Here is a 15,147-nt window from a genome sequence, read left to right on the forward strand (position 1 = left end):
GTCCTGCCTGTATGTAGGCACATAATAACCCAGTTCACATCCTAGTTTATTATGGATGAAAATTCCTGCCTGCAGGATGTGCTTCAGCAAGTCACCAGGTCCAGGCAAGTGAGTGAGTGGGGCTATGGTGCGTACTAGCAATTTGTATCTGTTTGTAGTTACAGACCAACAAAGAAGCTGGCTGGCAGAGTCCTTCCTTCTTGCAGCAGACAGGAAGGTGGGTCTTAAGGGGGTGATTGAACAAGAAGCTGATTTCACTACTACTGTGCCTTGATACAGTTATCGAGACGGGTTTCCCTCACTTAATGTATTTATCTGAATATCAACGCATGTAGCAAAAAGCAATGCTGTGAGTCCAAAATCATGGTCTTGCTTGTGTTCCTCACCTAATCAAAATTTTTGGAAATCAATGGGAATAGATTGAGATGAGATCTTGTGGTACTATGCTGTTTTCTGAAAAACGTTTCAATGTAGTAACTGTCTGAGAGGTTAATCTGTGTAGATCTACATCCTCACCCCGACCAAGGCCAGAATAAATTGGCTCAGTGAAACCTGTCAGGGAGCAAGTATGCAATCTTGTTGTCCTAAGGAAGCTTCTCGCTTTGCCTGCATACTAGTGTTTGCTATGTCTGAAAAGGGAGGGGTTCTCTGTCCTTACTTTTCTTCTTCCTAAAAATAGCTAAAGAGTAAAGTAGCTAAAGAATGCTGATCAGGTACTCTAAGGTCTGTCTGTTGTAGAGCTGGGTTTTTAACTCTTCTTTTTAGTCACAGGAACCAAACTCTAACTTTCACTCTGGCAAAGATCGAAGGCAGGGGTATCCTGTTGTGCCAACCAACCTGGGACAAACCCCTCACAATTAAACTGCTTGCCAACCTTGTGCTTGTGAGCTGCAGCCAGTTGTGCAGCTTCTCCCTGACGGTTCTTCTGATCTGAAATCATTCTCTTTTTTTAGCTGAAACAAAGATCTGCTTCAAATACTACCACGGCGTGAGCGGGGCGCTACGAGCCACAACTCCCAGTGTCACAGTGAAAAACAACGCAGCTCCCGTAAGTTATGCCGACCTTTTGTTTTTTCCACGTATGTTCCCTGCTGTCACTGTGCTATGCCTCGCTTTCCCTGCTTGCTTTGTGTACTTCATATAAAAGCTGAATGTGATATTTGCTCTTTAAGTGCAAATATAAGTTCACTGTTGTACAGAGAAATTAATATCTTTCAGTTAAGATATGGATATGTATGCCAAGAGAGTGTAGATTGAGCTCTCCATCTGTCACAGATAATCTCTCTAATGTGGGGCAAGTCCCACATCCTAGCTATATCCTGTTCTGTAAAGTTATCTTCTCTCTGCTGGGTGTTGTGAGGCTTGGGTGATTTGGGATCCTTGGGTGGTAAATACAGTAAGTGTCCAGAAAAGGAATAAGATTTTCCTGTTTCAAGGTGCTTTTTTTCAAAGTTAAGGCGTGGGCATTTTCACAGCAGTGCCTCTGAGTTCCAGGAACAGCTACACTGTGGCACGCTCCCATCAGCAGTAAGAAGCGGGCATTCAGAACCTGATCCATGAAAGGACTGAACATTGTTTTTGACAGACAGGCTTCATTGACAGCAATTTTGATTTGCTAGAGCTGAGCAAAGCTCTGTGGCTCAAATGGCTCTAAAAAGCTATATATCTTGCCTAGTTTTAGAAAATTTGATCACCATGAGAGTGAAACAATTTTTAGAAGCCTGCAGAGAGACTTGCTGACCTCCAAAGCTCGTCTGGCCTTGCTGACAACATTTCACTGCCTGCCAGGCTTGTCTTGGCAGAGATCTGCATGAGCTGAGGAATTTTAGTCCAACCAGCATTAGAAAAGGACTAGTTCAGATGTTGTTTAATCTGGAAGATGGGTTCAGGAAAGAACTGTCTGACCTGTAGGTGTATGTAGGTTTCAGTGGACATCACTGAAGCTTGACTTTTTAAAGTTCAGGGTCTATTTCTTTGTTTGGGATTTTTTTGGTTTTGTTTTTGGTTTTTAAGTCCCAAATTAGTATTTCTTAAAAGGCTGAAAAGTCTCCCATGCTGTGTCTGATTGCACCAGAGCCAGGAAGGATTACTTTTTTCACTCTTGACCTATGTAAAGCCTTTTGGTAGTTTCCCTTTGACTCTTTTGATGCACGCATTAGCTACAAACTGGATGCTGGGTAGGGGCTGATGGCATGTCTTTTAGGAATAAAAGGCATTCATGTCTTGATGTGCCTTTCTGACATGCTCACGGTGAGGCCATTCATCAGTTTCACAGCCTGGAGAGTTTTCTTCAGCTGTCTTCAGAGGAACGTTATGATGTGGCCTTGGATATCTTCATTGTGTGGGATGCTGAAAAGTTTAGCCTGTAGTGAGTGGTGTCTTGCAGACTCGACTTGCTGTTCATTTCCCGGTTCTCATCAGTTTTGGGGGGACAATCTATGTCATTGATTTAGACCCAGTCTTCTCCGAAAGGTAAGCCAGCCAACCAAGGCAAGAAATACCAGTAGGCTGAGAGATTAAATAGTTTTTTTGCGGGATTCACATCCATGTCTTAGACCTGAGTTTGAACCAATTAGGCAAATTTTTCAGGTCTAGTCTGGAAGTGTTACTCTTTCATTATTAAGTATCAGCAATATATTTTAAGTTGAGTGTCTGAGGACCTGTGCCTTTGTAATATGCAAATACGTAATCTCTCCAAGTTCTTCAGTTGAGGCCTTTATATATATATGGAGAAATAAAGCAACGATTCACTTTCAGCTGAGCAGGACTTGTGTTTAAAAGAAAGTCTTCTTCATGCAGTACTCGTGATCTTTGTTGGGATCAGATGAAAGCCACCACTTCAGCTGAGTATACTGAGTATACATGTACCTGACTGAAAAATAAAATATGATTGAAAGTGGTATCAGATAACAGTTTTCTGTTTTGAGGGCCGAAGCAGTATCCCTGGAAATAGCATTCTTATCACATCATCTTCTTATTTTTCCTGCCTTTCTGGGTTGCAGAATAGCCTGTGTGGTTTTGCTGTTTTCCTTTGTGGACCAGAGAGGCTGGTGGTGTTGTACCTGCAGCATCAGTTTCCCTGTTGTTTCCTCCTCCTTGTTTTGCTGAGTGACATAAATATTTGGTGCATTGTAAGGCAAATACTAAGAAGTAAAGACAAGCGCAAAGGAATGGCAACAATAGTTATGCAACATCAATCTGGATGGACCCTCCTGTATGAGTGCAAGAGGGAAAAAAGTGCTGTAGATTTGAAAACTCCTTTAAAGTTTAGAGGAAAATATTGGGCTGATTCTTTCCTCTGTGAGGGCTTTCAGCTGAGTATGATCTTCCAAACTCCAGTCCAGCTGAAACCATCAGATAGCTTTCTCCATCTGGCTCTCTGCAGGGCCTGTCCAACCTTTATTACTGAAGTGTTCGAATGTTTCACCGTATCCTGCACCATTAGCAAGTGGTGTTATTCACACTGCACAGATGGGGAAGGGGATAACAAGAGATTTGCCCAGCCCTAGCCTTTTCCGGGTTCTTGTGTGCCTCTGCACTGGCTGCTGCTGGGGCACGGGTAACTCCATGCAAAGTGCAGACATTATCCTTAGAACTGCAAACACACATAGGCACTCACTTTTTGACTGTGGTTTCACTGATTTCACTAATGGTGAATTCCAGACTACTTCTTTACTTTTTTTTTTTTTTTTGAGTGGAAGGAGAGAGAGATAGTCTTCAAGAAATCCCAAAATAAAATGCTGTATCTATTTGGTTTTTTTCTGAATAATAGCTTGGAACAATGATCAGAAAATTCTTGTCCGAAAGAAGCAGCAGATATTCTGGTTTGTACTTTGCTATGCTCATCCATCATCAGCCAGAGAGTAAATGCACAGCTTTCCTTATTCATGTTGCCTGGTCCCTTTGCAGTGGCTCCACAGTGAAGTGCACTGAGTGGGCAGCCCCATCTCTTTTCCTGTGTCTTGAATCGTAATCTGAGCACAACTGAGCAGGGAAGTGGTAGCTTGTTTGTTTTTCCCCTGTTCCTCTGTGATCAGTTAAGGGCCGTGACAGTTTATCGCTGCGCCCGTAGCTTGTCTGAAGTCCCTAAGACTTCTTACCCTAGTGAGACTTGACACACAGGGCCCTTCGTAATCGAATTCGTTGCATCAAATTCCTCAGTTGTTTTCATTGCTTCAGTGATTCTGAGCACTGCCCCAGGGTCCCAGGCCTTTCTCACAGTATCAGCAAAAGCCCTGGATCTCTGACTGCTGTGGCCTGGGTGCAGAGAGGGGCTCTGCTCAGAGGGAACCTTCTTCAGATCCTGGGGCAGGTTCTTGCACATGCATGCTGCTGGAAGAGGGAATCCTGTCATCTGTGCTTGGAAATTTACCCTCTTTCGCAGTCAGTAGCAGTTTCAACAGTGGCTGTGAGACCTTAGTGTGCTAGAAATATTAGCTTTGCAGGGAGAAAATCTCAGTAGGGATCCTGATGTAGGTATAGGGGCTAACGTTTTTTGTGGTGCTGGTTGCGTTGAACCAAAGGGAGTTTTGCCACTGTAGTGGCAGCATCACAAATTCACCCTGAAGCTTAGGCTATCAGCAGGGGGACAGAGGGAGCGAAGATTTGTGTATTTGACACAAGCAAACATTTTTGTTTGGCACAGCTTGCGAAAAGATCCAGAGCAGGTGTCCTCTGAGAGGCAGCATTTAAGGACAGGTGACCTTTTGGGGACAGTGTTTTCACTGCTAGCACAGACTCCTCTGCAGCTGATGCCAGAGCCACCCAAGCAGGTTCTGCCCGAGCCTTGGGGAGTGTGGCACATCCCGCATCAGAGGCAGCAGCTGCTCAGTGCATGTCCTGTCCTGTCTGCCAATGAGACCTGCGAACACCAATAACCAGCAGTACTCTACCACCACAATTTAAAACAACAACAAAACCCCCTTTGTTGTCTGTCTGATGGTGGTTCACTGCAATTGAAAAGGGAGAAGCTGGAAGTACTCACGCCGCAGGCTGTAAGCAGTTGCTGTTCTTGTTCGTGCACTGCTGAGACTGCCTTTAACTGACAGCTAAAAGGAATCCTGCTTCCAAAGGGGGGAAAAAGTTGCTGTGTTAGTTGGATGTCTTTGGTGCTTTAGGCTGAGTAGCATCTTGGATTTCTTGTATTATGAATGTTCTGCTCCATTTGAGTTTATCTCCTTACACTGTAACCCAGTTATTAGAGCTGCCTCGCCTGCTGATTAGGATGCCCTGCAGTTCGTTTGTCGGTGAAAAGTCCTGTCACATTTTATCGCCTGGAATCATCAAGCTTGAATATCTGGGAATGAAGGGCTGTGCGCTTTGGCCAGTTCATATATGGCAGGAGCATAAATGTGAATTTGGAGCAGCAGATAAGCCTGGAGGTAAATGGCAGTAAAACGGAGCACCTGCAATTCCAGAAAAAAAGGATCATCCTGGCTGGCTTCTTATTTTCCGGACTAGTGGCATCCTGAAAGCAGTGTTGCTTATGCACAGTAGTTTATACTACTAAAGCATAAGCATTACCATGGTATGGATGAGAAACAGTTTTCTTGGTAGAAAAGAACGTTTTTACAACGTCTGGAACATTCCTGGGTTTGTTACTTCTCATTCATTCATAATGTTGTCACCACTAATTCATCTTTACATCAGACATTGTTGTACAAAACCAATACAAGTTACAACAATTAATTGTAGCAGTAGGAAAATGTTATGTTGCTAGTGTGAAAATGATTTAAACTGAACGTGTCTTTTCTGCAGTAAAATAAAGCTGGCATGAGAACAGCATGCAGAATGAAAAAGAAGGACCTTTTCCCCTAAGAGTTTATAGACTAAAAAGATAAATTGGATACATCACAATTAAAAGACAGTAAGTGGAGAATCAGTGTTTTAGCCTCAGGACAAATGTCTTCACTAAATTGGGAGCATTCACTGGCTGTATATTACATGCAAAGAACCGTGGCTGATCGAACCTCTGGAGCTTTCCTTCCGCAGTTCCTGTCTCATAGATCATGATGGCACTCGTCAGATACACTTAGCATCGTGGGGAAAGCTATGTAAATTGAAGCTAATTATTGAGAGACCTTCTCTGTGTTGTGTTCCTATGGAAATGCTGCCTCAGCTGGGTTTCCCACAGCAGGAATTACTGCTTGATAAGATGCTGCCATTTGGTGGTGAGTGATCATTCCTGAGGACTTCCTGCTGTAAATATTTGCATTACGTGCTGTCACGTCAGAGCGTGGGCTGCCAAGGAGTGATAATGAAGCATTCTGCCTCATTTCCATGTATGTGCTGCAAGCCGGGATTTTATGAGAGTGTGCACGGACAAGCAGCTGTATCTCTCATTCTTTCCAAAGGCTGGATTTAATCTCAGCTGTGTGTTCTTTTTCACTTCATGTCCTGTTCTGTGATAGGTGAGTTTTAAAACTGTGTTTCTGGGGCATCTTTACGTAATAAATCTAACAGTCTGATTTTAAAAGTGTAAGAATAATGATACTTGAAGAAACAGAGGATAAAGAGGGAGCAGAGACTTCTAGTGTCTTCTGCACTGCTCAGCAACTGAGGTTAAAAAAAAAGTTTATGGAAAACATAACATCAGGCTGCTGCGATTAATCACGGCAAAGAATGCAAGCCAGGTAATCTTTAACAAGTGTAAGTGGTGTCCCTTGAAAGACTCAGCATTTCCAGGGAGGGAAGCAGCCCTTCTCTGAAAGCTGAGGTGTGCTTACGTGTGCTGTGTATTTGTCAGGACTGAGCAAGAGAATCCCCTTTTCTTATCTTGAGAAGTAGCCAGAGCTCCCCCAACTTGCAGCCGCCTTTGAATGCAAGGTAAGAAGTAGAATCAGTACCCCCTGTATTCAACCCGTATACGTCTCCTCCTATTTTGATTACCTGCCGAGGAGATGGAGTCATTCAGGAATGAAAAAGTCGAGGCAAAATGAGCGGGGGAAATGACTGGAAATACTCGCTCAGCTGGAAGGAGGTGTAGACTCCAGCAGTCAAATACAAAGTGATCTCTGCCAGGATATGGTTGTTTTCCAATGTGAAAGGACATCTAACAGAAAATATACGTGCTAAAAAACAATTGCTGAAAGAGAGTGGATTCCACTGATTAACCATTCCAGGTGAATAATTTCGAAAAAAAGGAGCTGATCCATAAACTGTGGGAGGAAGGTGATCTGTGTAGGGTTCTGATCTGTCGGAAATATCTGCCCATTTTTGGTTTTCTCCTGATGTGGTATTTCTTTCACAATCACAGCAATGCTGTCCACATCCCACCTGCTTTATCTGCTCATACGTTGCCACCAGTGTAGGCTAACATCATGAAGTGCTATAACATGAAAACGTCAGTCTTTGAATTTAAAGAAACTATTACATTGATTGGGGAGCTGCTTCTCCGTTTTAACAGAAAGTTCTGTATGCCACTCGTTTTCTGTATGCAGGCAAGGAGCAATTTGGTCACTTCTGTACTAAAGAACATTATGGTGTCTGGAGTTAAGAAGGTGTAATGGCTTACAGTAAGCTTATCAGAGATAGAAGAAAGAAGTGTAGTAGTACCTTTTAGCAGGGAATTGTCAAAGATTTTACCACATACATCGGAAACATTGGCACTTTAATGTTCCAGAGTCCTGTGTGGGCTCATTGTACGCTTGCTTTGAAATGTTCTAGAGAGGTGAGGTTAAAAATGAGAGCAAGGAAAGAATTAGGACTAATACAGAAATGTTTTCATTAATACTCTTATTGTTTTTAACACTTTATATTGTAGTATTACTTAAAGCCTTAATCTAAGATGAGGCTCCAGGGCAGTGTGCACTGAAGTGATACACTAGACATTACGTGAACTACAGCTAACACACATTCAGAGGGAAGGGTTTCCTGGCAGAATTTTACACACACCCCCCAAATACAAGGGAATGATTTTTCATGTGAGAACCACCCTCAGCACATTTGTTACAGCTGAAAGATGTCATTAGTGTTTTTTTTTTCCCCTGCTGTTTTGCTTCATTATAAAACCATGGTATTTTTTTGCAGCCCGGTTTCGTGATACTCAGTTGTGTTCAAGCGTACTTACTCCTATGAGCAGCCTCCTAATAGTTGCACAGTTGAGCCCTTAGTTCAGTGTAATTACATTTTTGGTTATGCTTTCCTATATCCTAATTAGCACTGATTCAGAGAATGCGAGGGTTAATGACATGTCCAAATTATTTCTTATTGCACCTCAGTAACACGGGTGCTTTTTCGGTATCCTGATACATGAAGACTATTGTATTTCCACTGCAATTACCCTGTCATGTAGCAAGCACTCCATTTATATGAATTAGTGGAGCTGGAAAGTGTAACCACGTGTAATTGGTCTCTGCTTGCAGTGTAACTATAGTCACTGTGTTATAAATAATAACCTTTTCCTTTCTTTTATTTCCTCTACACACATTTTAAGTTAGGATGGTCGGCAAGAGATTTTCTTCAAATATTTAGAAAACTTATTTGCACTGAAGGGCTCTTCTGAGTGCAGTTCAATAATACTGGCTTTTACAGTCCTGATCCAGTAAAGGTGCGGAGCGTGTGCTGAAACCCCACTGCCTTTACTGGAAACGTTTAAGGATTTTCTTCTAAATTGGCAGAATCTTTCAAAACGGTATAGAACTAGCAAGTAGAGTCACTTCAAGCGGCATTTTTGTTATGACAGATTTCAGATATGTCAATAGCTAAAGTGGCAAATGATCCACTTCTGTTCCCTGTCTTAATATGGACTTCTTCATCTTAGTGTGGTTCAAACTCCTATCACTACCTGTTCATAGTTTTACACTACTGATGAGAGGTAAGTGCTCAGAATTTATTATCTAACAAGCACAAACTGAGCAGAGGAGTTACAATTTTCTTTGTGAACATCAGCACTGATTTCCTGAGCAGCAGCCCGTAACTCAACATACAGATGTGGGGTTTTTTATTGTTCCAAAGTAGGAGGAGTGCCTCTGCTTTCCAGCACACAGCTGTTTGCATATTTAAATGTTACTCAATTTTGTAGTCTTCGTAATTTCCTGATCCGTGTGTAAGACAGATGGAGGTGTAGTGTATTTGGTCATCGTAACGAAAGTTTAAATATAAGCACCTAAGATTAGGCTTGGTGCCAAAAACCAGGACAGAGTGGAAAAGACTTTTAGCACAAGAAGTGGGCCCAAAAAACTCTTCAGTGGGTTTTTTTCTGCATATTTCACATGCATCTTCAAGGACTGCACATCTAGGGGAGAAGGGAGAAGAGCCAGCTGTGTGGTGTGAGTGTAATGCAGGGCAGTGGGTCAGCACGGTTCAGCACAGCACTTCTCTCAAATGCGGTACTTGTTACCGAAGAGGATGTTCAGCACACTGGCTGTGGTGCTTTGAAACTATTGATTCAGAGCCCTGTGTAAAGCAGTGACTCTGGACATATTGCTGATACATTGAAAGCCAGTGCCCTTTTGCATCCTGTGGTGAATCCAGGTAATATACTAGAGCGTGAAATGTATCCCTGGCAGAGTACCAGGCACTTGAAGCAGAGAAAGGCTGTGTGCCTATACAGGCAGGGTGGCTGGGACACGTGTCCTATGCAGTGCACTGGAGAGTGGAACGTGGGTGATCTGAAATGGAAGTTGTGGAGGTCCTGCCATTGTCGTCTTCAGTCCTCTTTTACCAGTGCAGGCATGCGTGAGCGCCTGGTAGCTTCACGCATAATGCACTGCTGTAGGCATAGCTGCAATGGATTTAAATAGGGAAGAGTTGACATGGGAAAAAGCTGGCATCTATGAAATTATTAAGCAAAAGAATTCTTTAAGTGTTCATCCATCAGACTTTTTCCTATGTGCTAGCCTGAATGTGCAGTTGTGCAGTCAGAAAAGCAGAGTAGGGACAGAACAAAAAGCAGGGTTAAGACCACCATTTGCACATGTCCCATTAAAATGTTGTCAACTTCTTACCCTCTCATATGGGCACTAATTAGCAGCACTAATTGTGAAGCTGCTGAGCCATCCCTAGGTATCACTGGCCACAGCGTACTGTTCACTTTGCAGATCAGTTGGACCAATTTTGGGCTTCTTCCTCTTGCCCTAGTTTCTTTGCACACATTTCAAAGAAAACACTTGGGTCAAATTTGACCTTAATGGGCATCTGATCCTGTGTGAACTTCTAAATGTAGGTTTAGAGTGGTTTAATTAGCAGACTTGCAGTGCGGCACAATGTTGAAGCGAAGAAATAAAAAGCATGACAGATGGGAACTGGAGTGATTTTATTTCAGCAACACCAAGAAGATCGTTACACAAGCCATTTATTTGTTAATGGGTTCAATACGTGTCTGGTATTTCCCAGCCACTTGCTTTCTGAATGTCTCGTTATGCTCCCATAATAGCTATACTAATAGTCCGCACATCATATTACTCCCTTCTGTAGTTGAGTAAATTACAGAAAGATCAGTGACTGTTCAGCACACTGCACTAGTATAATTGTGTCTTCTTTGGCCTTTTACATTCTTACACAGTCCCTCCTACATCTGGTCAGATTTATGAAAACTAGTGCAGTTCCTGAAATTATACAGTGGGTCTGAAAGCAGATATTTTAGTTTTGTTGGGGAGGAAAGAAGGAAGGATTTAGATCTGTGGACTGAGTGCACTTCAGAGGTGAAGGTGACAGATGTCTGAATGAAGCACCTCCCGCTTCCTCTCTTCTAGGAGTTACGTGCTGCGATAGGGCATGAATCTGATTGTGGGTGAGCACCAGACAAATTACTAGAGGTAGTATAGACTACATGACACACCTTTCCAGCATGTATCGGTTCGGAAGTTGCAAAAAGAGTTGCTTTGTTGCTTTATGGAATAGATTATTTCTACCCTTTCCCCCTGCATTTATCGGTTTTACTGTTATTGCCAATTTTGTACATGTTGACCTAAGTCTCACTGGGGGCTCAAGAGGCCTGGTAATGGATTAAAACAGAGAACGTTGTGTTCTAGCCATTTTTTGTGTGTGTTTGACTAATACTTAGTGAAAGCACTTGGCACAACCTTCATTTTAAAAACCACACTTTTCAGTCAGGAAAAAAAGGAACAGGAACGCTACCAGGGTGAATCCTCTCCAGTACCCAGGTAGTCCAACACCCAGGACTGTGGAAGCTACAGGAATCCTGCAGTGCATGGGAATGAAATCCTCTAGGTCAAATTTGGTATGTTTGCAGTACCGCCTGATGAGGCATGAAGAGGAAAGGGCCAGGGTTTGGTTTTCTGTGCTCTTGCTATGTTTCCAGGACTGCTTATCCACATCCTGACTTTAGTGGCCATAACGTTTTCACGAGCTGCCCCTTCTTGGTGTGCACTGGATAGGCATGGGGGGCTAGCTGCTGGAAATACTTGTGTACCTGTTGAAAGTGGAGTGCTTGGTGACTGCAAGTCATTGCAGCAGGAAATAATTTTGCTTTCTTTGTCCCCACAGTAACAAATTTTTGCCTTTAATTAGGCCTTGCAAGAAAAAAATTCTTGCTATTCTCAATTCTGAATTTACTATTGTTCAATTTTGTTGTCTTCTCCCATGTTCCAGGATTAGTGAAGATGGAGATAAGCTCTTGATGTCTCACCTATGTACCAGTTAGCATTGCTTATAGTTTCACCATGTTTCCTTTTACTCAAGTCCTTCTAAGGTGCTTTAAGAGCATCTGTACTAGGTGATGCATGATTCTGATCTGCATCTTCTCTCACACAATTTTTAATACAAAATGAGATTCTTCTTGAAGGCATAAGCAATGTCAGGACCTCCCATATCCTCCAGTACTCATGAGGTGAGGAAGTTCTTTGTATGTTAATGTAACAGTATAGAAAGAGAGGAAATTCTGAATGTGGATGACAACTACATGGTTTTGTATAGCATTGCAACTGAGGTAGAAGACTTTTGAAGCAGGAATGGTGTTACTTAGCGAAGAAATCTGAATCAATTGGGATGACATGTACCAAGGGCTGTATCTGTTGGACTCCGTGACCCAGGAAGTAATTTCCAGTCCAGTGTTTCTGGAAGGGAGTTGTGTTTTCATCAAGATAAGAAGCCTGTATTCTGGTGGTCATTAAAATCATACTGACACTTTTTTGAGACTAGCTGAATTAATGCATGAATTCTAGTTGTTCAGATGCTAATTTGGGCAATTATGATCCATCTTTTGTACCTGCAATTTCAAATTAGTTTAGCTTTTATTCATTCTTGTCTGGCTTTGTTATTTAGCACTGCTGCTCGACATCTTTATGTTTCATCTCAGGTGTGGGTGGCAATGTGTTACCTCTCAAGTATATTCTAAGGATTAGTCTTTTCTGAAAGAGTTAGAAATTTCAAATGAAAGTTGTTGTCCTAGTTTTATTCTGCTATTAAATCTTATTAGCTGATGAGACAAAACAGAGGACTTATGAGCAAGTATTAGCCATGCCAAAGAATGCAGTGGCCAGGTTTGACTAACCTATCCCTCCAGGAAAATTAGCATACTAAGCCATGGCCGTTAGATTAGCATAAATAAGAAATGACTGATGCTGAGGAAGGAATGCAAATATTAGCTGAGACACAATCATTTGTGTGGACAAGCCTTCCAAAGAAGCTAAATAAATTTTTAAAAGTGTACAGGCAAAAACAATAACTCGCTGCTTATTCAAAGCAATGAAGAAAATCCCAAATAACTCTTTCAAAGCTCACAATGAACCAGGCAAAATAAGCAGATGGAGCTGGGGCAGTGAAGGAACTTGTTTTGTAACACTTTTGCAATAGCTCTGTGGTGATAGGAAAATGGGACATAGGAAAACTTGGTAAATACAGCAGAATTACTGGCTCATGGGTTTATTTTTAAAATATCTGTGATGTTTATAAGAGAACGGTGATTTCTAAAACAATGTTAGGATATCAGAGGCTCATCTTATTTCTTGAAGATGGTGTTTTGTGTAGCAGTATCTGCTGCTGGGTCTCAGGCATGCTGCCAAGTAAAAATGGAAAAGGAAGCTTCATCTGCAGGGACAGATGCTTAAAAAGGTGTGGCCATGGTTTTTAAGTGTATTGGTATAGATCATGGTAATCTGAAAGCCAGATCCACTGAAGTAATAGAGATCTTCCTGCCTATTCAGTGGGTCTTTCTCTCAAAGCCTAGGTGAACTGCTGCATGAATATAGGCTAGATACAGTTTGCTTGTCATTTACTTTGTATTTCTTTCTCTGGCCATTTAAAATTACTTATTTTACTGTAAGACATGATGCTTTGGACAGCTGCTTTGGAGTATAACGCAAATAGCTTATAAGAGTTGAGTAAAATTGGGGGAGCAGGGGGTGTTTGGTTTTGGTTTGTTTGTTTTTAGAGAAAAGAGTGTGAGGACTTTCCTGAGGTCTCTGTCTGGGGACTCTTGATGCACTGAATAAGCTGCCCTGTGCACTGTGTTGCAATCAGAGCTGTAGCCTCCGAGTTTACAGATGTGAAGGCAACATTTAGGACACACAGATGAGAAATGAACTGAATGTATCAGTGGTGAATTTGCTGTGCAAATGCAAAGTATAATTTTACAAAGCTTTGGTGCATAGTTGAGAACACTGAGAAATTCTTGGGTAGACGTACAGATTGTGATGTCCCTGAACCACCCACAAATGAAACACAAGTTTTATTGGAATCACATGTTCCTAAGCTAAAGGGTGTTGCGCTCCCTGTGGCCAGCTGGAAAGCCGACAAGTGAGAGGAAAGCATGGGAATAGGTACAAGTCTTCTTCTCATGTCCGCCTGTCCATATTGCTTGTATCTGAATGCAAGCCACGGTATAAGCTTAAGCTGAGGTGGGCAATTGCATGCCTAGTCTCTCACTCAGCAAATTTCAGCAAGTAGCATTCCTTAATGTGGCTGTTTCAAGCACTGGGAGGATTTCTTTACCTCAGAGAAGCAGACAGACATGCAGAGGGAAAGAAAGGGGTCATAAAATTGCCAAAGTCAGATCTGGGGCCTGCACTGAACCTCTCTGTGTACAGTCCTGCATTGAAGCTTCATCTCTGCTGGAGCTGATAGATGCCGTTGACTTTAGTCCTGACTGGATTTTCAGTATCCAAGGATTTTCCAGCAGCCAGTGTAAAGGAGGAGAATAACTTTTCTTGAAATATCTTTCTTTTGTCTGCTTTCCTTAGGCCTGGGAAGAAGGGGGGATGGGAGGGAGATTTGGGGAGAGAAGAACATTATTGTAGTTTCACAATGCTCAACCCATTATAAAAGTGACTGGTACTTAATATCTGTCCTGAAATAACCCATACCCACAGATAACCTATATAAAATGAGCACACAGGACTGCGGTGATGACTGTGAGGTGAGCTTGCATACATTTATAACTTGTGGTTTTGTAGGTAATTTTGAATGTTTGTGGCATAACTCACAGGTGGTTTTGATGGAAGTACCCTAAGTAGGTGAAAGAGAAGAGCGGGTGGTGACTGAAAGCTAAAACGTTTTTCAACAACCCATCACACACCAGTGCCTGCAGATACCTGCCCTCTGAGTTTAGTGTTCTCAAATGTGTCTGTGTGTAGCCACTTGCACATGCATGCAAGCCCTATCATGAGCATGTCATCCTTTCCACCCAGTTGCCTTTTTTTTTTTCCTCTCACGTTTTCTACGCTTACTTTTCAGTGTGTATTTCCCATTGTTTTCTGCTGACAATTCAGCTTTTAGGGTTATGTTTTATTTGAATCTTGAATATATCTTGGATTGCCTATACTTAACCTTTTCCCGATATAACATTATAGGTAGTTTTTTGGATCACCTGGGTTTTGTGAGAAGTCTTGATCACAGAGAGCTAAAAAAAGCAAGAAGCATTACAATTTGTATTCAAGAGGCACACATAATGCTTCACAGTCATCTTTTAGGTTTACATTTCCTGGTTTCTAAGAGCTCGACAGGGTAATCATGTTCCCTTACCAGTTTTGCTAATGGAATACATTTGTATAATATCGCGTGCTTTTCTAAATATTTTCTGCTATGATTATTACTTATATGAAAGATTAAGAACAAAAGAGGTTCAAGTGGGGAAATGGATGTAGGTCAGTATGTTATATATCAGCAGATGTGCATAAGAATATTTCTCTAATGGAATTTTGCACCCTTTGTTTGTTTTTAATCCTTGAATCTCTTGAGAAATGTTTT

The 15,147-nt window shown here is 42.0% G+C and overlaps 1 protein-coding gene across 1 annotated transcript in view; it reads left to right on the forward strand.

Annotated features, from left to right (window-relative positions):
- HECW1 (HECT, C2 and WW domain containing E3 ubiquitin protein ligase 1) overlaps window positions 1-15,147 on the forward strand; it is a 174,457-nt gene that overhangs the window by 47,106 nt on the left and 112,204 nt on the right. Inside the window, exon 3 of the mRNA XM_086467608.1 lies at window positions 954-1,048. Coding sequence (XP_086323734.1) covers window positions 954-1,048 — 95 coding nt within the window. The remainder of the gene's footprint in view (window positions 1-953; window positions 1,049-15,147) is intronic.

This window comes from Leptosomus discolor, chromosome 7, assembly GCF_034619465.1.
Source record: "Leptosomus discolor isolate bLepDis1 chromosome 7, bLepDis1.hap2, whole genome shotgun sequence".
In the NCBI taxonomy this organism is placed as follows: domain Eukaryota; kingdom Metazoa; phylum Chordata; class Aves; order Leptosomiformes; family Leptosomidae; genus Leptosomus; species Leptosomus discolor.